General features: G+C 42.3%; 2 protein-coding genes across 2 annotated transcripts in view; one reads left to right on the forward strand and one right to left on the reverse strand.

Annotated features, from left to right (window-relative positions):
• The window catches only part of LOC102180430, a 149,286-nt gene extending 145,289 nt beyond the window's left edge, over nt 1–3,997 (forward strand). Inside the window, exons 18-19 of the mRNA XM_018050332.1 lie at nt 427–699; nt 2,518–3,997. Coding sequence (XP_017905821.1) covers nt 427–699; nt 2,518–2,537 — 293 coding nt within the window. The 3' untranslated portion in view covers nt 2,538–3,997. The remainder of the gene's footprint in view (nt 1–426; nt 700–2,517) is intronic.
• On the reverse strand, nt 10,496–16,940 carry IL12A (interleukin 12A). The gene is given in 7 exon segments (NM_001285638.1): nt 10,496–10,673; nt 12,396–12,539; nt 12,640–12,681; nt 12,758–12,799; nt 13,160–13,273; nt 16,160–16,311; nt 16,925–16,940. Coding segments are annotated over 7 exon segments (666 nt in total). The 3' UTR covers nt 10,496–10,517.

Raw genomic sequence — 26,126 nt, forward strand, 5'->3', positions numbered from 1 at the left:
ACTGCAGTTCATATCTCTTGCTGCCCTCTTTAGTGACCACTAAAGGTAGCACTTTGTATGTGAAGATGCAGAGATGGGCAAGGAGAAATGTATATTTTTCTTTTTGAGCCACATAAATTATTTTTGATGCCTGATTTTTTTTCTCCTCCAGCCTAATTTGTGCAGCTTTGTAAAACAACTTCATTCCCTGAATCACTGAATTATCCTTGTGAGCGTTATACCCCAGTTCAACCTTACGTGTAATCATTCCCTTTTCTTCTAATAGTTTGGAAAGCAGGGATTTTTTTGGCACTTAAATTTATTTTAAAAGCAGTTGAAGTTTCAAATCATGGTATCCTTTTTTTATATAAAGAGAATACATTTTCATTGTCGATGACTATAAATGAAGTGTTGAGAGGAACTACTGAATTCTTCATGTGCTTTTAGATGGGGTGAAGACTAAAGCCCTGTTAACAGACACTCAGTTGTTTAACCTTGCTGAGAAGCTGGGGAAGGAGTGGTTAAAGATTGCCATTGCCAACCTGAAGCTGAATATTAGCGAGATCGATGCGATCCGGGAGAAGGAAGACAATGTAACGATCAGTAAGTTTAAGATGCTGAAGAAGTGGCAAGAAAAGGAGCAGAATAATGCCACAGCTCAGAATTTATGTAACTGCTTAAAAAATGTTGATTCAGTTGAAGTCCAAGATGTGCTGAGAGGTAAGCAGAATATCTGACTCATTTACTGGGGTCAAGCTGTGTCTTTGCAAATAGCAAATTTATACTCTAGAATGTGTTAGTCACCTCTAAGCTCAGGTTCAGAAGATTGTGTAAATGCTCCACAGTAAGCATGTGGGTCACAGTCTAAGTAAAGGTGATTCACGTGTGGCATCAGAGGAAGCATTTGAATACCATCTCAAGTGATGGCTAGGTTTGTGACCAAGCAGATTTGTTTTTCTTTTTAATTGACGTATACATGATATACAGTAAGGTACAGGTGTACAAAGTAGTGTTTCACAGTTTTTATAGGTTATATTCTATTTACAGTTATAAAATATTGGCTATATTCCCTGTGTTGTGCAATATATCTATGACTAAGCAAATTCCTTACCTAAAGCCTCTATATTCTCATCTGTCAAATGGATGCGAAACTTCCAATATCCTAGGTCTCTTGTGAGAATGAAAAGAGATAATGCATGTAAAAGCTCTAGGTTCAGGCAGTGAGACTCAGGCAAGAGTAGATAATGTCCTTTGTTGTTGTTCAGCTGCTCAGTCATGTCCGACTCTTGCAGACCCCATGAGCGGCTGCATGCCAGGCTTCCCTGCCTTTCACTGTCTCCTGGAGTCTGCTCAAACTCATGTCCATTGATAATGTCCTTAACGGGAGACCTAACTGGAAGCCTTGAGCCTTCCAGACTTTCTGTGGTGGTGACGCAGTGCTCCACTTGGTGGCACTAGTGAGCCTCCAGCAGCAAAGATGGGAACAGAGAGCTAAAGCGAATTGTTTCTGGTCTCAGTCCAGAAAACCACAGGGTTCCTTCCTTTGTTTTGAAGCACTTCTTTTTTTTTTTTTTTTTTTTTTTGTGGCTTGACTTAGCATATTGTTAGACCCAAGGTCAAACCAATTCACAACTTGGGTTTTTATTGATATGTATTGTTACCATGATTAACAAATGCTGTGTTACTTCTCAGAAGCAAGTCAGAGAGAGGTTTACATTTGGAATTCTATTCGGACTTTTTGTTCCTTAAAGAATGTAGAAGTGTGTCAGCCACCCCAAAAGCTTATATGAAAAGTTAAAGTCTGGGGTGACCACTCAGGATGATGTCAGGTGTGGAGGGCGAACTTTGTGAACACCCCCACCAGTTCGGATGCAAGAGCTGCAAGGCAATAGAATAGCCAGTTTCAATATCAAATTTCTTTTTCTTGAATATGTTGAAATTATGTAAATCACTGAGGCCCACATGTGGAAATCTCCTTATTTGCATATAGGCACTTCTGCCTGTTGCTGTACTGGCCTCTGCTGTGAGAAGGAAACAATCATAGCCTCTTCCATCAAAGGAAGGCTTGGAAATCTGACGTCTCACAGATCCTGTAGAATGGGTGGTTTTTGTCTTTCTGTTTTTATCTGCTCTTGACTTTGCTAGACGCTTGACTTGCCGCCACATAAAGCTGAATAAGGATTTGTGACATTTTTTGGCAGTGAAATGGATCATAAAAGCTTATTAGTCCAACTTGTCATTGAATAGGAGAAAAATCTTCAGTAAGTTACAAATGAACAAAAAGCCAGAAATTTTCCAGTGTTTTCTGCCCTCCTGTAGTCAAAATATCTGGGTGATTGACTGACTTTTGTGTCTTTATCAGGGCATTTTAGTGTCTTATAACTGCAGCCTTAAAAAATTGCACTGGTTTATCTTCATCTCAGGAAAACCCAGCCACTCCAGCAGTTCCTTTTTGAAATGGACAAGTGACTTTCTTTAAACGCATGTGCTCTTTCCCCACAACAATGAATCCCTGAATCTGTTTCTCTCCCTTGTTAGGCTTCTTACAGGAAACCTGAGGTTTGAAAGATGAGCTGGAAAAGGAAGCCTCAGGAACTTCTGCCTTTAAAGACTGTCTCCGTGGTAATAAGGCACAGACTTCGGGACCTAGAGCTACACAGCCTGTGGAAGACCACTTGCAGCTCACATTATTCAGGGGCAAAGGGAATGTGAAATATTTGGAAACCTTGAGGAGGAAAAAAAAAACCTCTATAATATCAAGAATTTTTTTTTGGTACCTCCCACTCTCACCATCCCACCCGGCTTCCCCACCCAAACACATACACTTATAAAGGGTGCCTAACATGACTCAACAGCAGTCAGGCGAGAAATGTGGTAATTTTCCTACTGGAGTCTGTGAACTATGAAATTCATATCAAGCGTTTGGAACATTTTTTTTTTAGCAATTAGGTGGTGGAGTACTTAAATTGCACCAATTTCACTTAGCTTTTTTTTCTCGTGTCACTAATGAGGAAGAGAGGTTCCTATTCTTTCAGCTCCTACACAGTCAGATATGCACGTGCTGTGGGGTCCAGTATGTCTTTTTATGTGAGGTGTGATTTCCATGTCTTATTACTAACCAGTCTGGCTGGTGGTCTGTTAAACCATTAAATCAATCATGTTACCTGGCCCTAGGGTCATTAGAAAGGATTATAATCCTCTCCCCATCCATGTTGGTGCAAACACTCACAGGTGGTGGCCTCATCTCACTGGGGAAGTTCACCTGGGTCCATCGTCAGAGTCCCTGCAGATTTCATCAACCTTCTGAAATCACCAAACACTGCATTTCTTGACCTTGACCCTGGATTGTTTACTTCTGGGAGGGTTGTGGGGGTGGCAGTGCGGGAATGCCACTTAGAAATAGCCTTAGTCAGGACCAAGGAACATTGTCATCTCTTCTCGAAGAGGACTTGCCCCAGGGAATCATGGGCCATATTGGCTCTTGTTACTGGGTGAAATCTTTGTTTTTTAATATGTATAGATATTGTCGCTCTCCCAGAATCATGCCTGTGGTGATTAACATTTTGGATATGTTTTGTTAACTTATTTGAAGAAACTATAAATTACCATTAGTCTCCTGTAGACAGTAGCTGAAGAGTAAATTCAATCTTAATGAATTAATCAGAGAAACATACTTTAATGCTTTGCCTGTGAAGAACAAATTCATTTTATAGGGAAGAACGTATTGATATTATTAATGATCAGGGATCCAGTGGAATTCAAATCAGTGTCACTTTATGAGTTTTTTTTTTAATTGTTGTATATTTCAGGAAACACATGGAGTTTTAACATTCAGAAGTGTAAAATACTTAAAGGTCTTGACTTTTTAAAGTGTTTATTATTTTTTGTAAGTTGTTTTCCAAAGAAAATCATAATTTCAGAGGTGCTTTGTATATAAGCTGGTTTCCTAACAATTTCCAGCCTTTTTCCTGCTGTGGATAAAGGGAAGAACAATAAATCTGCATTTGTACAGTGCAAATGTGTCTTCTTTGTGTTATTATTTACTTACAGATTACTGTGTCTTCTTTGTGTTATTATTTACTTACAGATTACTTTTTAAAGCATCATCTCACTTGATTGTTATTATCTGGGCTGTTTGGGCATTAGGTGGTTTTGCTCCCAGACCCAGTTCTTGGAGTAAAGTTGAGTGAGGGTAAAGCAGGGGCAACTAACCCAGGAGTTCTCACAGATTCAGGAGCACCCCCACATCCCCTAACCTTTCTCCCTCCAGGAATGAGTGTTCTCCCACCTGTGCATGGGAAGGTATGTTTTTATTTAAAACCAGGTGTATTCATAATGAGCTCCTTACCTGTGTGTCTCTGTTAACAGGATTTTCCTGCACATTGGGACATGTTTTGTTATTTTGGGGGGTGGCTTTAGGGCACAGGCTTTCTCCCCTGCTTTGTCAAGTAGAAGTGTTTTCACTCCATTTTCTAAAGAGGACACCGTCTTTGCTGAATTGAAGTGTGTTCTCATGAGGATGGTTGTTTTCAGCAGTCGGTCCAGCCTGTTGCCATTGCTGGAAGTCCTCAGGGTGAAGCAGCCTGCTGCTTGCTGAAGGCGGCGATCCCAACTGCTGGGAGTGCATCTCTTCCAGCCTACACACCGGGGTTTGAGCATTTCTGATAATGGTTCTGTGGCTGCTGCTACTCAGCAGAGGCCCTGGGGTAGAATTCTTAGTGCAGAGTTCTGAAGTTCTTCCTGCCTTTTTTAACTGAGACCTCCAGCCTGGAGCCTCCAGAGGACTCAGATCCAATCTACTCCAGTCATGTTGTAAATTCCTAGTTAAGCAGCCTGGAGTTAGGCAGCCGTCTTTATTCTGCAGAAGTCCATTCTTGCTGTGTGCTTTAACCTTTGGCATGAGCTTCATTTTTAGAAGGGGGTCTTATCTGTGCATTTATAGCAGTGTTTTTTTTCAAGCAAATTGGGAAATCTAAAAGATGGTTTGTGACATAAAAACTGGAGGGAGGGGCTTGGATGAGTTCATGTTTTCTTAAGCTGGAGGACCGTTTTGTGAAAGGAAGTCTCACCTGGAAGCTACATTGGTGAAACATTCAGAAGTGGCGCTGCTCTGGTTCGGGGGGTTACTGAGGGCTGATGCGGGGTTGTTGAGGCGCCCTGCTGGACCCCTGACTGGCTCCTGTTGAGTAGTGTGTGAACGAACCAGCCATTGGATGACTGCTGTTGAGATGGCTGGGTCTCTCGTAGCTTGTATCTATGACATCTGCAGTGGGAAGTAACCCCATTTCCAGTTCACTGGTAGTACTTCCGTGGCACATTGGTCCTGATGGACCGCAGAATCCCAGACCATAGATATGTCAATTACTTAAATCATCCTCCCAGAGCATGTGACAGCTGATGCTCCATCAGCCTGGCTTCCGGAAGAGAACAGCAGAGCAGAGCCCCCAGCCGATCCACAGTGAGCCTGTTCCTCAAGCAAGAAATAGACCTTTGTTTTAAGCCAGGAAGCCAAAACTAGGAAGAGCCTTGGTGACTTTTACCAGTGTTCTCCCATTCTGAGCAGGTATAATTGTTTTGAGCCAAGAGAACATATGCATTTAAAAATTTTTTCGTGTGATTGGAAATGATTTGATTTTTAAAAGACTTTCTTATTTATTCATAGGTTAAAAATGAGAAATGTGGGAACTCATGAAAATTTGCCTTTTTCTACCATTTTTAAGTGCCAGGGCCTAAGTACACAAATACATGAGTGACATGACCTTTCCTGTACTTGCGTCTCTCACAGTGTAGTGAGGGAGAGAGAAGCATAAGTAACTTTAATGCTGTTTGCATGGTTATGATGACTTACTGTGACCCGAATTATTGTTTAGTTGCTAAGTCGTGTCCAGCTCTTTTGCGACCCTATGGACTGCAGCCCACCAGATTCCTCTGTCCATGGGATTTCCCAGGCAAGAACACTGGAGTGGGTTGCCATTTCCTTCTCCAGGGGATTGACCCAGGGATCGAACCCAGAAGTCTCCTGTGGCTTCTGCATTGCAGACAGATTCTTTACCACTTAGCCACCAGGGAAACCAGTGACCTGATTATGAGAAGCAAAGGATACGGGTTGCAAGCACAGGCCAGAACCAGGCTGCCTGGGCTCAGATCCCAGCATCTATTACTTACCGAGTAAGCCTCTATGGTCTGTTGCTTTATTTCCTCATCCATAAAAAGAGGAAGGCAATGGTGCCTCCTCACAGGGTTTTTGAGAGGATTCTGTGCATTTGTGGTATAAACACTTGTAGAAACACGCTTGGTACTTAGTAAGCACAGAGTAAGCATTAGTTCCTGTTGCTTCTAGAAAAAGGTTACTTGAGTGTATTGTCTCTGATGTTACATTGATGTCATGATTTATACTCATAATTTAAATATCATACTAAAAGATACATACAAATAACTAAAAGTTTTGAGTTGTTCTGACCTAATACATGCCAACTGAAAAGTTGATACAATTCAATTTTTGAAAAATATGGTTGGACTTTCTTCCTTATTTAAAAGTTTTCTCAGTCAGCTCAGACTGCTACAACAAAATACCACAGACTGAATGGCTTAAACAACAGAAGTATGTTCCTCAAAGTTCTGGAAGTCGGGAAGCCTGAGGTCAGGGTGCTGGTGGATTTGGTGTCTGGTGAAAACTTTCCCAGGTTTGCAGCAGGTCAATTGATTACTGTGTCCTCACACGGGGGTTGGGGGAGACCTCTCCAAGTCTCTATTTTTTTTTTTTTTTAACTTTTATTAACACAAGCCTTTTTTTTTTTTTTTTTCTTTTGCCACACTGCAAGTCACATGGGATCTTAATTCCCTGACTAGGGATCCAACCTGTGCCCTCTGCATTGGAAGACAGAGTCTTAACCACTGGACTGCTAGGGAAGTCCCCTCCGAGTCTCTTCTTACAAGGGTACTAATCCCACTATGACCTAACATCCTAAAGGCCCCACCCCTAATACCATCACACTGGGGATCAGGGATTCCATATATGACTTTTGAAGGAACGTAGACATTCAGTCCACAGCAGTATTGTAGATGCACTTTGCCTTAAAACAGGAAGCCACAGTTATGCTGGCCAGGACCAACCGTTTAGTCCTCAACCAGGGACAACTGTGTGGCCCAGCTGACACAGCCACAGGGACTTCTGGCCTCTGTCCCTTCTGGCTTTAGACAAAGCCGGTGTTCTCCTCTTTTGACTTCCAGGCTTTCTTTCCTCATTAGGGTGTCTAAGGCCCTTGTGCATCTCTTGAGTTGTAACATACCCACCTGTGGCTATCTGGCCAGATCACTCCGCAGAACTGACCCCCTTTCCCCAAAGCTCTGGGCCTTCAGTGGGCCTCTGTCAGCTGTTTTTTTATGTTAATTCTCAGATTCAGTCATTCTTATTTCCTTTTTAAAAAGTGATCTGTTACCAAATTTCTCGAATGAGCTAAATCTGAGGCCTAATTTCAGGAGGGGCCTCAGGCTTCCTAAGTTACTTGCTCCCCACCCTCTGCTCTGGGAAGGTAGAAGCCTGCTTGTCTGCCGTCGTGTCTTGTGCCAGACCGTCTCCTCTGCTGAACTCCCCTAGTGGGCAAACCTGGCAGGACAAGGCCTCACTGAGGTCTTCAAGCAAATGATCTAACAATTTGAAAACCTTGGTGTTAAGTGCAGAGTAGAGGCCAGCACTGTACTGAGTCATTCAGTCCTCACAATAGCGCTGTGAAATAGGGCTACAGTTTTCTGAATTTCACAGATGAAAATAGTAGCAAAGAGCAAACCCATTTGGCCCATCACCAAACCTAAGGGCTAATGATCATGATCAAAAATTGCTTCCATTTATTGTGTACATATTACATGCCAGGTGCACTGGTAATGCTTTGTAGGAGTTGCTGCATGTAACCCTTGATCTGATCCTTTGAGGTAGATTCTAGTATATCTTCACTTTATAGGGGTCATGTGCCACACAGCTTACAGGATCTTAGTTCCCTGACCAGGGACTGATCCGGTAGCCCCGGCAGTGGAAGCACAGAGCCCTTTAACAATTGGACCACCAGAGAAGTCCCTACCTTCACTTTCTAGAAGAGAAAATGGGTAGGGAGAGGTCAGACCAACATGGTCACGTCATACAAGTTGTAAAAGGCAGACTAGGCTTAAATAAGAAAAACCAGAAAACTGGTCAAGTAGTGAAGAATGGACTTTGTTGTGAAGATGTTTCTTGGGCTAGTGACGTTTTTGAAGGATGAATTGAATTGAATTGAAGTTGCTCAGTTGTGTCCGACTCTTTGCAACCCCATGGGCTGTAGCCTATCAGGCTCCTCCGTCCATGGGATTCTCCAGGCAAGAGTACTGGAGTGGGTTGCCATTTCCTTCTCCAGGGGATCTTCCCGACCCCGGGATCGAACCCAGGTCTCCCGCATTCCAGGCAGATACTTTAACCTCTGAGCCACCAGGGAAGCCCATGGTAATTTCTGAAACCAAGGAGACACCTGTGATCCTGTGTATAAAGCCAGTCTATAACACAGTTGACAGTCTTGTCTGTCCTCGTTTCCAGGCACAGACAACCGGCCAGACAACCTTGCCATCCTTGCCAGACAACCTTGGAATGGGCTGGGCTGGGCTGGGATGCCAGCAACTCAACGGCACCGGTCCATCAAAGCCACTGAGTTCTTGCCATGATCAAAGCCGGCCGCCCCAAATCCAGTACTCAGAGGCAGGAAACTCCTATCTGTGAATCACCTGCTGGCCGTCCAAGCTTGAGGAGGAGTCCCTAAAGAAGAGGAGGCATGTGATGGGATCTTAGCTTGATGATTTCTATCCGATTGTACATCAATTTGGTGGGGGGAGACTCTGAAACACAAGTACGTCTCTCCACAGGTGAGGACCTGTGGTGGCCATATACACTCCCCTCCCTGTTCACTGGAATACGAATTGAGTTCTGAGGGAAGGACTCACCTGAGAAAAGACAGGGGGGACAGGGATGGACTCTGAATATTCCATTCTTTATGGCCTTTTCATATTAAGGAAGAATGCGATTAACAGAGTTCAAAAATTACATGGTATTCCATCAGGTAAATCTTTTAAAATTCTCATTGTTTAAAGAATTAAAAAGCACATCTCTCAAGCCAGAGCAAGGCTATTACCCATGTGCCACATGGAGCAAGGCTATTACCCATGAGGTCTGGGCAGGAGTTCTATATCATTCAAAGCAAAGGGAGAGTTTCCTTATTGTAATTTAGAAACAGTTCTCCCCTGAGAGACCAAGGGGTCACAAAAATTAGAATAATGTAACCAGAAAGCCTCTTAATAATGCTTTTCCCAGTTGGAGGATGCTATTATGTATTTGGCTAATGCACAGTGTGTTACTGAGCTGTGGTTAATAGGGAAAAACATTTTTATGTGTTTTAGAGTCAGATGTTGCACAAAAATAATAAAGTATATACTCACAGGCTGTAACTTCACTCAAATGGCCTCAGAATTAAAGTCTATCAGGCTTACGAGGCTTCCTTTAAAATATGAGGTTAAAGGACTTCCCTGGTGGTCCAGTGGCTAAGAATCTGCCTGCCAATGCATGGGACATGGGTTCGATCCCTGGGTCTGGAAAAATTCAGATTACACGCCACAGAGGAACTAAACCCACGCTCCCCAACTACTGAGCCCGTGCTCTAGAGCCTGTGATCCACAACAGGAGAAGCCACGGCGAGGAGAAGCCTGTGCACCGCAGCTAGAGGACAGCCCCCGGCCACTTGCTGCAACTAGAGAAAACTCACACGAAGAAACCAAGACCCAGCAGAGCCAATAAATAAATAATAAAATTCTTAGAGATGTTACAAAAATAAAATATGGGATTAAAGGAACTAGTAAGTGGGCAAGGATATCGTGGCATTCTTTCTAAGGTGATTTTTTTCAAATTTCACCAGTTTTCAGTTTTCCCACAATGTGTATTTTAGCATTCAAAGCATTCCAATCACATTAGAAAAACAGAATTACTTTTTCTTTTAATTCATTCATTTTATTTTTAGAACAACATAAGATATATCTCAAATCCACTTGGCAATAAATATCTTAATAAATATAACATAAATAAATATAAATTAGTTCACATGCTTTCATGAACATAAAATTATATAAATAAATACTTTAAAATAAATTATGTTTGAGTGTTTGTTTCTACAAACACTTTGGTACTAAAATAGCTTATAATTCCTTCTCTTCTTTTAAAGGGAGAAAAAAAGAAAACACGTTCTGTGAGGACATTTTCCCTCATCAATTTACCCATGAAAACTTATGAAAATAACTTATGCCTAGTAAATATGAAATAGACTTGATCAAAAGAATCATGTGGATAGAACAGTCACATTCTGCAAGTCTGGAGAGATGACTCATGGAAACAAGCATGAGAATTCTGTCCAGCTTCAGTAGGGACAGGTCCAGCCACCCCCTCCCCAGTTCTTAACCCATGCCCTATTACAATCTCTTTGGTTCCAATTTTTCTAAAAAATGATTTGAAGGTTAGGAGAGACCTCAGCATTCTAGGAAGAACTCAGATAGCTCATCATTCTGTCGATGGTCACTGCACGAATTCTGAAGGCGTGAAGAAGGATGCAGAGCTTGACTTTTGTCTTGTAAAAATCCAGTTCTTCCAGGGAGGGTTTCTGTGGCACAGTCTCACTGTCGAAATTCAGGGCCTAGGAGAATAAATATTGAGCATGACATAGACGGTATTCCAAAATTAAAACGTTCATCTGTAAAAACGGGTGAAGCCAATACACGTCTCAGAGCCTGCAACCCACTCCCTCATCCCTTCTAAACCCAATGCGAATCCACTCCCAGCCAGATGGGCAGGCAGAACCTGAGAGAAGAAGTGCTCATTATCCAAGCACATGGATCTTCAGTGAGCTCTGAAAAGACCCTGAAAGCTATTTAGAAAATCATCAGTGGGAGTTGCATTTTAGAAAGGAACAATTCTGTTAAGAGACATCTGCTGTGATATCCAATTAATTTTTGTACGTTACATTAAGAAGCTATGTCCTTTTCAGAACAGGGAGGTGATGGATTGCTACTGATCAGAAACTGTCTGTCAGTATCAGACCTGCTGACTACAGATACTCAGTCGTCTGAAATAAATAAATCTGGCACTGGGTCTCCCAGTTTGAGCCCTTTAATTTGATAACACAATGCAAGACCATGTGTGCGCAGTTGCTCAGTTGTGTCGGACTCTTTGTGACCCCATGGACTCTAGCCCATCAGGCGCCTCTGTCCATGGGACTATCCAGGCAAGAATACTGGAGTGGGTAGCTATTTCCTCTGCCAGGGGATCTTCCTGACTCAGGGATAGATCTTGGGTCTCCTGCATTGGCAGTCAGGTTCTTACTGCTGAGCCACTTGGGAAGCCCATATATTTGCACAATGTTCAGCATTTTTGCTTGTACTTCCTCACAAAAAGCCTAAAAGAAATGTAGAGTGGGTCATCACCCCATTTCACAGAGGAAGAAACTGAGGGACAGAGGTGCAGAATGTCTGAGCATAGTTGTCTGATTACAGGTGGAACTGACTCCATTCTTGGTTCTGAAAATAAAATGTCATCTACAACTGTCTAGATGGTAACATTCTTTGATACTTGCATGATGTTCACTTCTTTTCAAACAAGTAATTTGGCACCAAAAAAAAAAAAAGAATGACATAAAAATAAATTTCTTTTCAGATAATCATTCTTGACGCCGTATTTATCCCATGCTCTGGTCACCACAGCAGCACCCTGCTCTTTCTTAAGTGGTTATTTCTATGTTTCATATTAGCATCATGTGTTCTGGTTATTCAGGAAATTACAAAGCAAGTTCTTGTCTCTGAGTAACACTGTGGACGTCCCCAGGGCATTTCTTTCTTTCATCCACATTTTGGTTCCAGATGGGTCCTATCCAGGCACTAGACTAGTATGTCTTTACTAACAGTATTTGCAGATGTGCATGCTGGCCCCTGTCAGGAACATCGCAGAGGTTTTAGAGATGTGTGAGAAGATGAGTGGAATGGAATCCCTTTTCGGAGGTTTAAATACTACCTCTGCCATTTCCAAGCCGTGTGACCTCGGACAAGCGAATAACCCTCTAAGCATGGGATTCCTCCTTTCCACAGACCCCATGTGGTTGCCGTGGGGACAGCACACGTATGAACATCTTTGCCCAGAGCCTGGGGCACATCGCATGATCAACAAGCAGGAGGCTGCTTTCCTTCATGTGATCGGCTCATGTTGCCCTCTCACTAGAGGGCGCCCTCAAGACTGTCTCCCCTACTATGTAGCTGGCTTTGAAGGGGGCATTTCAGGCCTCCCCCAATCCAGGAAGGGCTGACAGTGGAGCCTTTCATCAGGGACCCTGGCTGGCTGTCTTAGCATGAAGGACGGGAGGTCTTACCTGCATTAGCTCAGCAATAGCTGCCAGCATGTTCTGGTCTAGAGAGACTTGCCTCTTAGGATCCATCAGAAGCTTTGCATTCATGGCCTGGAACTCCATGTGGTACATCTTCAAGTCCTTGTAGATACTTCTAAGGCACAGGGTCTGGGTGATACAATGAAGTGGGGAAGGAACCATTGAGATGGGCTAAAAACATCCCCACCTACCCCAACGTTGCATTTGAAGAAAGAATCTTGTGTCTTACTGTCATAAAAGAGGTCTTTCCAGAAGCCAGACAATGCCCATTCTAGAAGAAAAAAATAATGAGATATCAATGATATGAATTCATAATATGAGCTGAAACTTTCAATTTTCTGACTTACAGTTATTAAAGAGGTCTCTCTGGAAGCCAGGCAACTCTCATTCTAGAGCAAAAAAAAAAAAAAAAAATCACACATCAAAAAGATACTAATTTTTAATACTAATTTTTTTGACTTCTCAAATATATCAAATTTTTTCACTGTGGTAACAAACTCACATAACTTAACTATTTATCATCTTAACTATTTTAAAGGGTATAGTTCAGTAGTGTTATGTATATTTCACACTGTTGTAAAAAACCACATATTTTTACACATTTTTGTTTCAAGTTGAACTTCTACAATGGGGCCTGTTGCCATCCCATGAGGACAGAGCCCAGAAGCATGCACATTTCTGGAAGAAGATGAGGTCTGATGTACAGCCCTTAACCATGTTATAAGCTTTGGGAGGAAAATCCTCTATACCGTGGCTAATTCCAGTGGTAAACAGGCCTCCACTGTGCTGGTTTTATCTTTGGTGATATCTTCATGATCAATCTCCTCAGAAGTGCAGGAGTAAAATTCTAGGGTTTGTCTGGCCTGTAAAATATAAAAAAAACTCAGCTTATGATATTAATAAGGCACCAGGCTCCCCATAACGCTGGCACCAAAGCAAGAGTTGGCTGCCTTTGACTGCCATCTCTGACCTGTAGAAAATTCAAAGTCTTCATAAGACCAAAGAAACTGGTCATTGACACTCTCTCCCTCTCCCTCCTCTCCTTTTGCTTACAACATGTTTCTCCGGATGATATGTTTTTCCGTTATGTAAATACTATAAATCATTTCAACAGGCTGTGCTAATCAGCCTCTACACCATGCTGGGACACTTGCTTCTGGTGAAAACAGTTTATTTTCCTTTTGCCAAAGCATCTGTGTTTTATGAATATCTTTTTCAAATATAGCTTCTAGAGGGGGATTGTTAAGGTCACCACTTGATGGATATAACAAGCATGCAACCGTGAAAACAAGTGGAGATTTCATGTGTGGTATACACACACACACACACACATCATCTTACAAGCATGCCAAACACATTTATGAAATTTAGCTTAATAAGCCAATGATTTGTTGATTGAAGATCGAGATCATTTTTCCATTCAACAAGCCTGATATATGCTATGCTAGGTACTAAGGACTGTGACAAAGAAGGGGACTGAATTATTCCCACCAGGATTCCCAGTTCAGCTGTGGAACACAGGCCAGTGCCCCAGTGACCGGGGGACACGCCGGCAGGTGAGAAGGGCTGAAGTGAAGGGTCAGAGGGCTCTAAGAAGGGAGTGGAAAGAGATGAAAAGGTTTCCCAGAGATGGGACATCCTCAGAGGAGGGGGATCGTCAGGCAGAGGGAACAGCATGGGCCTTGAACCAAAGCTTGAGAGTACAGGACACGTGTGGGCAACAAGTAGCAAAGCTTGCGACCCTGTCTGGGGTAGGAAAAAAATGCCTCCGCCAGAGATATTCACCTCCCAATCCCTAGAACCTGAGACTATGTCACGTTATGTGGCAAAGGGGAATTAAGGTTGCAGATGAAATTAAGGTCGCTAATCAGCTGACTTTGAAATAGATTATCCTGGAGTGTCTGGGTGGGTCTAGTGTAATCTCTGGGTCCTTGTAAATGGAAGAGAGGCTGGAGAGTCAAGGTCAGAGAGATGAAGCCTGAGAAAGACTCATTTGTTGGCTTTGAGGATGGAAGGGGGCCACCAAGGAATGTGGACTGTTTCTACATGCTGGAAACGGCAAAAAAATGAATTCTTCTCTAGAGTCTCCAGAAAGAGATACAGCTTTGCTGACACCTTAATTTTAGACCAGTGAGACCCATTGTGGATGTCTAACCTCCAGGGCTGTATGATAATAAGTTTGTGTTGTTTAAAGCCATTAAGTGTGTGGTAATTTGTTACAGCGGCAATAGAAAATGCTCCTGGAGGCCTGAGCAGGTTGTAAAAAGTTAGATTTGCAACTACACTGCAACAAGAAAAAGAAAAAAATCTCCAAATAAGACAATACTTTTATTTCTGTGATAATTGCCTTCCTTTATTCCAAAATGAAACAGTGACTGTCTATATTATTATGGCATTGTTAAAAAAGATGAATCTATGAAATAGTGCCTGGCATACCGTAGGCACTCAATAAGTAATTTTTAAATGAAAAAATGAATAAATAGAGCAAAAAGGCAATGTGAGTCCAACTACTATAGTTCTTCAAATCTTTTCAGGAGAAGCTAGAAATCTGGATTCTTATATGACAGGTCTACTTTTTCAATGACATCAAACTCAAAAATTAAAATAAAATATAAAAGACACTGGCCAAACTTTACAGATCTGTGGGCTGGATACGGCCTCTGAATCATATGCATTTGCTACCTCTGTTTTCTCTACAAGTAGCCAGCTGATTTGTTCTGGCAGATTTGACACAGGAATCATATTAAAAAAATCAAACTGAGTTCTGTGATCTTCTGACCTTTGGTGCTGCCTCTGGGAGGAGAAGAGTCAAATTTTTCACATGAAGCATCTATTTAAATCAGAGCTCCTAAATTTTACCCATATCATACTTTTCTTTAGGAATCAAAGGACTTATCTCTTCAGTTTTCACTTGGTGAGCTGCCTTTTTAATTAAGATGGATTGAACTGTAAGGAACAATGGTCAGCCCATTATAAAAGGTTGGAGGTGGGGAGAGTTCCTTAAGGAGAACTTGTGGCACTGAGCTTACTTTAAGATATTCATAAAGCAACAAATATTCAAGAAAGATTTACTAGAGAGCAGGAAGGTCAAAGGACATCTTTTAAAATATCAGTTTAGGCTGTTGCAGCCAAAGAAATAGATGTTGGAAAGTTTTTAAAGGAAGAAGAAAAAGAAATTTTTTGCATTAAAATATGAAAGCTAAAAAAAAATGACTGAAGCTTTAAATAAAATTAGATAACTTGCCCCCTAGAAAAGGAAGCCTGGACATGCACTGTCACAAGCCCCCAGAAATGTGTTACTCTCAACAAACAGAGCCACCAGACTGGAAGCTGGCGAGGACTGTGTGGGGCAGGGCCGATTCATCTTGGTAGCCCCCAGAGCACAGAGGCCGCCCCTAATAACAGTTTCCTGGATTGATAAGTTGTCAGAGGAACAGTGTGGGCCTGACACAATTCCATCTCTGTTGGCAGGCTACAGGGAACACTGTAAATATCCACTTTCCTCTGTGTAGGCACAGCCAAAACGAATGCCATTGTAATTTATGACCTCTCCTGCCTTCTCTGGAGACACAATTTCATTGAGACTCTTTAGCTAATAGTTGAGCCATTTGTAAAGTTCCCTCTTTCTCTCTTGACAGCTCCTGATTAACTTCCACAATTTCCCTGCAGTTCCTTCAGGTGACCAGGGGTTCAGAGATGTCCCTTCACTAGACAGACTGCAGTGGGAACAAGGACAATGAAAAGCTCACCTTCTGCAGCGTGTTGCTGACGGCCCTCAGCAGGTTTTGGGAGTAGTCAAGGCAACTCCTTCCTGGGCCTGCAGTGGTGGTGGGCAGGCTCCTGCCCAAACTGAGGTGGGGCAGGTGGTGGAGGAGAACCAGGGTGGATATGAGGAGGAGGCCTGCAAGGGAATCCAGGGGAAGAATGAGCAGGCCGGCCTCCACCTTCCATCTCTTCTGGACATCTCCACCCATCTCCTTCTGGGCACCAACCTCCCACTGATCTTTCAGCAACTAAGAGATGATGAATTAAACTCTTGAAGGGCAGTGCTCTGTTCTAGGGTTGGAAACCAACTCACAGACACTATTGCCTTGTGAGTTCAGACCAGGGTGCAGGGGAGAGTTCACCCAGAAAAAGTCTCCATTTCAGGAGGAGGGAAAGCGAGGCCAGGTGGGGAAGCCACCCACTGTTTAGACAGCCTTGCTTTGAAGCCGACTAGCTGGGATCTGTCTTTCCTCTTAATGGTGTCGCCAAGGGAGCCTGGGCAAGAAATTATCCTGCGGGGCCTCAGTTTCTCATCCTTGAAGTGGGGCGGTTGTAATTTATGAGCTCCTGGGGCTGTTCCACAGTTAAAAAAGAGGATGTCTTATTGGGCGCAGGATAAGCCCGCAGTGTCTCCCCGCGTCCTTCCTCCTCTGCACGAGATTGCGGTCTTCCAGTCTCCACGTAGCCCATCCCAAGTTTCTGCCTCCCGGCCGCGGTCCCCCAACCCGAGCGCGAGGCTGGTTACTCACTGCGAAGCGGGCACATGCTGAGCGGAGCGGCGAGGACGCGGAACCGAGCCGGCAGCTGGACGCAGACGGGTGCGCGCGGCAGGTGAGGGTGGTGGTTGGGAGGCCAACCCAGGGGTCACATTTTTATAATTGCCCGAGGCGCGGCAGGACTTTCCCGGGACTCTGATCTCTTGCTTGCTTTCTCTCTCTGTCTCTCTCTACATCAGCTTCTCGATGACACGTGGAGTCTAGCCCGCGGGGCTGGAGCGCTTTCGGATTAACTCCCCGTGCGCCCGGCCGCAGTCGTTCCGGGACGGCCCCGCCGCCTCCGGCCTGGCCCAAAACGAAAGTGAAATTCGGCTCAGCGTCGCGGCGCGGGGTCCCCGGGCAAGCCCGACCCCTGCCTCACCCTCCTCGGACGCCCCCCGCCCCCAGCTACCCAGCCCTGGCCCCGTCGCCCCGCAGCGCCCCCTCCCGACGGAACACCGAGTAAGGCCACCCCCTGTCCATGAAAATTTAGGATGAGATCTGACCTCTCGCCTAGTTCTGGATGCGGGTAGGCAAATCATTCAATCATCATTCATTTTTTTCATATAGTCCACGGTGTGCCAGGGCGACACTGAGGGGCACCCAGCAGTGAACTGGTCACTTTCGGCTCACTCCCACACCAAATCTGACTCAATGTGTTTTATTCTTGGGTACCATCTTAAATACAAAAAGGGATGAAACCAGACTGGCTGTGCAATAACTACTCTTAGAAAATCCAGTTTCTTACAGCGTCCAGGAGAGAATCGTTAGAGTTTAGTGGGATGGATGTACAGAGTCCTGGGAGGAGAGGTCAGAGAAAGGTCATCAAGGAGCAATGGAGTTGAGGAGGCAGCAAAAGCGCCCAGAAGGAGGGAGCTGCGGCTTGATTGTTGACAGGTGAGTAGACGTTAGACCGCTGCAGGTGAAATGGGATGCAAGTTCTAGGTCGAGGGAACAGGGATCAGACACACGGTTGGGGAAGGTAGAGGAAGGGGGTGATCTAGCAGTCCTGTACAGCGTGTGAGGCTGGAAAGGGTGAGGGTGCTGTGCTTGAGGGCAGTAGGGTCCCTGCTGGGAAGTGTACTTTCTGCTGAGAATAGTGGGACGCCTTCTAGGGTTTTAGGCAGGAGATGCGGTTGCATTTGCATGATGGGAAAATCAGCAGTACTGTGGACGATGGGGGCTTCCCTGGTGGCTCAAAGGTAAAGAATCTGCCTGCAGTGGAGGAAACCTGGGTTCGATCTCCTGGAGGAGGAGGGCATGGCAACCCACTCCAGTATTCTTGCCTGGAGAATTCCATGGACAGAGGAGCCTGGTGGGCTGCAGTCCATAGGGACACAAAGAGTGAGACATAACTGAGTGACTAACACACACATACACACGAGGGCTGGGTCGCAGGGGTCAGGAGTGGAGGGCATGACCAAGCCCTATTCAGATTGGAGACTCAAGGGAAGGCAATGGAATCCTCAGGATGGGGAGGGACCAAGACTTGGCAACTCCTCAGATGAGCAGGATAGGAAGGTGCTAAGGATGGCTGAAGAGAGGTGGTTATGGTTCCTGCACAGGAGTTACTGTAAGAGGGGAGTGAGTTTGGAGGAGACACTGAGAAGTTCCATTTTGGATGTGTTGGGTTTGAGGTTCCTGTGGGACTTTTCAGTTCACTCATTTCTACCATGAGCGTTAGTCACCCTGGGTATGTATGAAAGGGAAGGGTGTGTTTGATCATCCACTCAGAGCTTCTAATGGATTTGACTGCACTATGGCCCCAGGACTTCAGTGTCCAATATCCACCTTTGGGCAGATGCACTCATCTTGTAGAGGGATAAGCCTTTTGGAGTACAGGAGAGAAGAGTGGTGCTTCCTCTGAATCCCTGTTGAAGTCTGGATGGATGAGGTCATAGTAAGCCTTGAGATGTTACCTTGAATGCAAGGCAGGGCCAACCATTACTAAAGATGTAGTGATGAAACCAATTACGAGAAAGCTGTGTTAACCCCTTCTCTGATTCCAGCTCTCTGTTTTATTGGTATCAGTCTCCTTAGCAGATCATCTGCTGTGAGGTACCCACCATAGGGACTTTTAGATATGTGTAAAATGAGACCAACAGTTGATCTCTAAGGCTCCTTCCAACACTGTGGTCTATGAATTAGAGAGCAATGCATTGTCAGAAACAGTTGCATCTGCAGGTTGTGTGAAGCAAATAAGGGCTGCTGAGCTGTACTGTTGCCATAGGGATTTAGGATGGAGTTATGTGTACTTAAAGTCAGAATGAAGTCAAGTTTAGCTGAGCCATTTCTCCTTTGGAAGGGCTGTCTCCTATGAAAAAGAATTTCTGCAGCGTAAATGAACATAGGGCCTATGCTCAGAGTAGATTCTTGGCCACCAGACATGGTTTCTAACCTGTACTTTAGTGAAACAGTTCTCTGATGTGCTGCACATTCTGTAGCCAAGACAAAAGGACAGCTTTCTTCTGAGATAACATTACTTCTCTATAAAAGACGTTCTTTGCCCTTGATCGCTATTACATGGTGTCTAGCACTATATTGGAAGTCTTGGCCAATGAGATAAGGAAAGAAAAAGAAATGAGAGATTTAAAATTGGAAAGTAAAAGACAAAATCTCATTATTTACAGTTGATATATAAAAAAGCAACAAAAAGAATAGATCAAATACTAAACTAATAAGAGAATTAATCTGTACAGACTCTATCTATAAACTTCATTGGATACAAATACTAACTTTCAAAAATCAACCAAATTTCTCTACATCTGTAACAACATTTTAGAAAATATAATAAAAATAATGTAACAGATAATAAATAGACAATAATAAAAAGAAGATACCATTCACAATAGCAGCCAAACTATAAAGTAACTGCCTGTTGATTGGAAAGCAGTACAGTGGTTAAGAATATGGACTCTAGACTGTTTGAATCTAGGTTCTGTTAGTTACTTGCTGTGTGTTCTTGTGCAAATTACCTATCTGCCTGAGCTCAGTTTCCTTATCTGAAAAATTATGATAATAAAGGTACTGTAGGGTGGTTGTGATTATTACACGAGTTAATGTAAGCATAAAATCATCTTTAGGGAAAATTCAGTCAAGAACATAGAGTGACTTAATTTAAATGGAAACGCATAACCTTGGGTGGAAGATCTTAAGATACAAATAGCTCAAGTCTCTTTTAGTTAATTCACATATTCAATGCAATCCCAATACAAATTACAAATAACTTTTCTGAGGAACTTAATAATAAGCCTAATCTAAAATATATAAGAATAAAAGCCCATGAATATCTAAGTTAAACCTGTAAAGAAATAATAGAGACAGGCAAATAGCCCTACCAGATATAAAGATATAGTTCAGAGCAATAGTAATAAAAATAACATTTGGCAATAGGACAGTCAAATGCACCTTTCAAGCAAAATACAAAGTTATAGACAGACTCATATGTATGTATATGTAGTATAAAGGTATGATGGCACTTAGATCAATCAGGGAAGCATGGATTGTTTAGTAGAAAATGTTATCACACAGAAGTGGAGCCACTTAGAAGTACGTTAAAGACTAAATGTGAAAAGTAAAAGTATTACAATAGTAGAAGAAAATGTAGGACACTATCTTCATCATTCAAGAGTGGGAAGGGCCTCTTAAAAACATGAAAGCCCCAAGCCATAAGTGAAACACTCATAGATTTGATTACATAAAATTAAAAATTTCTGTAGTATGATTTCCTGTTAACTATGAACAAAGTTAACAGATAGCTGACAGACTGGGAGAAAATATTGTGCAATGTCTAAAACCGACAGGAAAGTATAGAAGGTATAGAAATATCGAAGACTAAAAGTCAGTAAGAAAAATAAACCCCAATGACAATGGGCAAAACTTATGAACAGGCAACAATATACAGAGAGGAAACCTCAAAGGCTAACCAGCATGAGGAGATGCTCAAATATAGTATAATCTGAAAACTACAATAGCAAAGAAGAATAATGTATCACTTTGACCTTTTAGACCACCAAAAAAAAAAAAAAAAGAGTACATTGGACACTGACAAGTGTTGGTGAAAATGTAGGATCCTAGGTTCTTTTATATAATGCAAGTAGGCTGATACAGCTATACTGGAGGGCGTTTTGGCATCTGGTTCCAGTTGGATTAAGTATATGCATACCTGATTATCCAGTGTTCTAGCTTGGGTATACATCCTGAAGAGATATAGATGCCAAGGTCCATGAAAGGGTGTGTATGAAGATGTTCATACATGTTAAGTCATTGGTTGTAGTGGTGGGAGTTGGAGACCATCTAGCTGCCCACCAGTGGGGAAATGAATAAATAAAATGTGAGAGATCTGCTTCCTGGAGTATTCTGCAACATTTAGAAGTAGTGGACTAGATGTATACACATCAATATGAGTATATCTTTAAAACATAATACTAGGTAAAAACATAAAGATAAAACCAGAATAAGTTCTGTGTATAATACTAGATACAGACAGTTAAACCTCTTGCAGTCAGGTTTGTTTAGGAATACAAAAAAAAAAAAACTTGGATTTTAGAAAAAGAAAAGGCAGCATCTCATGATTAAACACAATATTTCTGCAGCAAAATGTAGGAATGGGTTACATTAAGTGGATAAAGGCTACAAATAGCCTCATGTCCCATGCATCAGATTTTGCTAAGTGAGTTTAAGGAAAAACTTTTGGGGTCCAGAGCTATGAGGTTTCAGAATTGTGGATAAGCAATGGCAGACTTGTGTTTACTTTAATGAGAAGAATATATTCAAAATGGTACATGTTATACAAGGACACTTGCAAACAAATGAAATGTGTTAAAAATATTAGGATAGATCCCACTGAGGAGTGATGAGATGAGAATGAGGAATGGGGATAAAAAATATATATAAATATAAGTATGTGTGTGTGTTAGTCTCTCAGTCGAGTCTGACCCTTTGCAACCCCATAGATTGTAGCCTGTCCATGGAATTTTCCAGGCAAGAATACTGGAGTGGGTTGTTTGCAAACTTTAATTGTAGTTTGGTACATTCAGATAGTGTTTCTATTAGTCATTCTTTTCCCACTGAGTTTGAGCAGTAGACCAATCTGAGATCTCATCTAATAGATCCATCACTGGTAATCAGAGGTCTTTTCAGATATTTGGCAGAATGTTTTAAGGTCTTGTATCACTGTTTCTCAGCTGGACGTGGTCTTGTTCCCCAGAGGACATTTGGCAAAGTCTGGAAAAATTTTTGTTGTTATGATAGAGACAGGGATTGCTACTGGCATCTAGTGGGTGGAGAAATGATGCCAGGTACTACTCAAGATCCTATAGTACGCAGGATGGCTTCTCCCACCCCCAAACTGAAATAAGTTACACTGTCCAAATTATCAGTGGTGCTGGATACCTGCAGCTGTACCAAATAATCAGTAGTTGCTCAGACTACGTGCCTTTGTTGTTATTCTCCTTGGGAGACAAGTTCACAGTCATAGGCTCTGAACTGAAGACTTAGCACTGTATCTTTGGTGCCATGATTTAGAGTGGCAGCTGATTCTTGGAAGAAGTGAGGTTCCAAAGAGGTTTGTGATCTGTGTGTCAATGTGAATCTGTAAGTAGGTATTGTAAACACCGGGGTCCTTCATAACATAGTGAGGAATCTGCTATCAGTTTTTCTGAAGTTCTGCTCTATAGAGATCATTGAATTTGAGCATAAATCAGCTGGTGTTCTCATGCCTCACCTGACAGAGTGGGGTCCAGTACAGCTCTGCTCCTGAAAGGTGACCTGCCAGGGTAAGAAGCAGAGCCTTATATTCCTGTTACGTGCCGAAGGATTGATGCTTTTGAACTGTGGTGTTGGAGAAGACTCTTGAGAGTCCCTTGGACTGCAAGGATATCCAACCAGTCCATCCTAGAGGAAATCAGTCCTGAATATTCATTGGAGGGACTGATGCTGATGCTGAAGCCCCAATACTTTGGCCACCTGATGTGAAGAACTGACTCATTGGAAAAGATACTGATGCTGGGAAAGATTGAGGGCAGGAGGAGAAGGGGAATGACAGAGGATGAGATGGTTTGGCATCATCGACTCGATGAACATGAGTTTGAGCAACCTCCGGGAGTTGGTGATGGACAGGGAAGCCTGGTGTTCTGCAGTCCATGGGGTCACAAAGAGTCTGACATGACTGCTCGACTAAACTGAACTGAATTGAATAGGCAAGCTTCAGGCATGACATGTTAATGAGGCTGGTTCCATGGAGCAATTTTTTTTTGGCAGTGAAGTGTTTCAGCAGCAGGGAGAAAGTAGTGAGCTGAGCCAGAAAGACTGACTTTGCATCTACGATCAAAAGACCTTAATTCTAGCTGCCTTCTGCTACTTGGTAGCTGTATGAACTAAGACAGACCACTGCCTTTCCTAATTTTCATATCTGCAAAATGGAGATGGTAATGCTTGGTTGCCTAGTTTAGTCATGTGGATCATATTATATCTATCAATCACCAGGTAAGTATTTTGTAAAGTTGAAGAGAGTCATCACTATGAAATACCACTACACAGTGAGAGGAGTAGTTAAGATTTTTGGATTAAGGCACAGGGTCACTAGTTTCTTCCACAGCTGCCTCTTGGCACTCTTTTAAATGTTAAGTGGCAACTTCCCAATGAGGGGAAAGGGGAGTCCTAACCGTTCATAGTATTGTTTCTATAAGCAACATTTATATGTTATCATACTGTCTTCAGTTCAGTTCAGTTTAGTCGCTCAGTCGTGTCCGACTCTTTGCGACCCCATGAATCGCAGCACGCCAGACCTCCCTGTCCATCACCAACTCCCGGAGTTCGCTCAGATTCACGTCCATCGAGTCGGTTATGCCATCCAGCCATCTCATCCTCGGTCGTTCCCTTCTCCTCCTGCCCCCAATCCCTCCCAGCATCAGGGTCTTTTCCAATGAGTCAACTCTTCACATGAGGTGGCCAAAGTACTGTAGTTTCAGTTATAGCATCATTCCTTTCAAAGAACACCCAGGGTTGATCTCCTTCAGATTGGACTGGTTGGATCTCCTTGCAGTCCAAGGGACTCTCAAGAGTCTTCTTCAACACCACAGTTTGAAAGCATCAATTCTTCAGTGCTCAGCTTTCGTCTCAGTCCAACTCTCATGTCCATACATGACCACTGGAAAAACCATAGCCTTGACTAGATGGACTTTTGTTGGCAAAGTAATGTCTCTGCTTTTGAATGTGCTATCTAGGTTGGTCATAACTTTCCTTCCAAGGAGTAAGCGTCTTTTAATTTCATGGCTGCAATCACCATCTGCAGTGATTTTGGAGCCCCAAAAATAAAGTCTGACACTGTTTCCACTATTTCCCCATCTATTTCCCATACTGTCTTAAATAACCTCAAAAATACTGACAGTGGTCTTCAAGAAAACATTTCAAGAAAAGATGTTATTATTGCTCATTGATGCTCCAGAATAAAGGTTTTTATGAATATCATTGCAAATTTTTCTGGAACTTGAGACAGTTTAACAAACAAACAAGCAAAAATAATACGGCTCCTGGCCATTGCAGCCTCATGCCTGATGAGATCACCTGATGCTTAGACATTAAAAAGAAAAAGATGATAAATTTGATTATATAAAGAACAAACATTTCTACAACAAAAGGATACCATAGATAACATTTAAGACAAATGATAACCTAGAAAAAAAACATTTGCAACAGTATGTGACAGATCAAGGGCTCATCTCCTTAGTATATGAATATGAATATTAAAAAGGAAAAAGTCAACAATCCAATAAAAAAATGGGCAAAGGATATGAATAGACATTTTTAAGAAAGAAAAATATAAATTACTTAGAAACATATGACAAATAGCTGCACTTAAAATTAGATAAATGCAAATTAAAATGATTAGGTATGGTTTTTTAGCCTTATACTTCACAGAACTAAAAAGTTTGATGATTTATGGGTATGTTGAAATTGGTTGCCATATTATGTTGGTGGGAGTGTAATCTAGTGCAATCTATTGGAAGCATTAGTTGGCCATAGCTATTAAAATTAAAAAAATACACATGTACTTTTGCTCAGCATTTCTATGTCCAAGAATTTATCCTATACACTATTTGCACATATTGGAGAAGGAAATGTCAACCCACTCCAGTATTTTTGCCTGGAGAATCCCATGGACAGAGGAGCCTGGCGGGTTACAGTCCATGGGGTTGAAAAGAGTTGGACACAACTGAGCTACTAACACTTTCACATATACATGAGGACTTAATTCCATGGAAAGTATTATTTTTAATATCAAAGACCTAGAACACTCTAATGTCCATTAATAGGGGCTTATTTCATTAAAAGATAGTTCATCTTTTCAATGGACTCTTCAGTGTAGCTTGAGTTAGATTTTTATGTGTGATAGGAACAATCTTCATTGTATGAAAATTCATGTGAGGAAATTCCCTAGCAGTCCAGTGGTTAAGACTTCACCTTCCAATGCAGAGAGTGTGGGTTTGACCCCTGGTCAGGCAGTTAAGATCCCCCAGGCCTCGTGACCAAAAAATCCAAAAGACATAAAACAGAAGCAATGTTGTAACAAATTCAACAAAGACTTTAAGAATGGTTCAGATTTGAAAAAAATTTTGAAAAAAATAGTTATGTGAAAAATCAAGGTTCAGGGACTTCCCTGGAGGACAAGTGGTTAAGACTCCGCACTTCAAATGCAAGGTGTGATGGTTCTGTCCCTGGTCAGGAAAATAACATCCCACATGCTGTGAGCCATGGCCAAAAAAAATAATTAAGGCTCAGTGTCCACTGTGTAGTATGCTTCTATTTGTGCAAGGAAAAAGTATATACTTATATATTTATACACACACACATATATGTATACATAGATGTAGGTGTAGTATCAACATAGACCTACATTCATAAGAGCATAGAAAATCAATCAACCATTTCCACTAGAGGAGATTGAATCTTTGAAGTACAGAGAAAATCTGCTTTTTATTGAAAAGCCTCTTTATTGTTTGAATTATTTAACATTCAAATATATTGAAGCTTTATTTATTTTTGTTTTGCTTTATTTGTCTTTTAAAAGGTCACCTACAGGCAGGTGAAGTGAACTTCCCAGAGAGCTGCTGGGCCCATTCTGATAGCTCTTAAAAACATTTTTTTATTGAAACATTTACACTGTTGTGTAATCTCTGGGGTTTCTCAGGTGGCA

The sequence above is a fragment of the Capra hircus genome, chromosome 1, assembly GCF_001704415.2.
Source record: "Capra hircus breed San Clemente chromosome 1, ASM170441v1, whole genome shotgun sequence".
Classification (NCBI taxonomy): Eukaryota; Metazoa; Chordata; class Mammalia; order Artiodactyla; family Bovidae; genus Capra; species Capra hircus.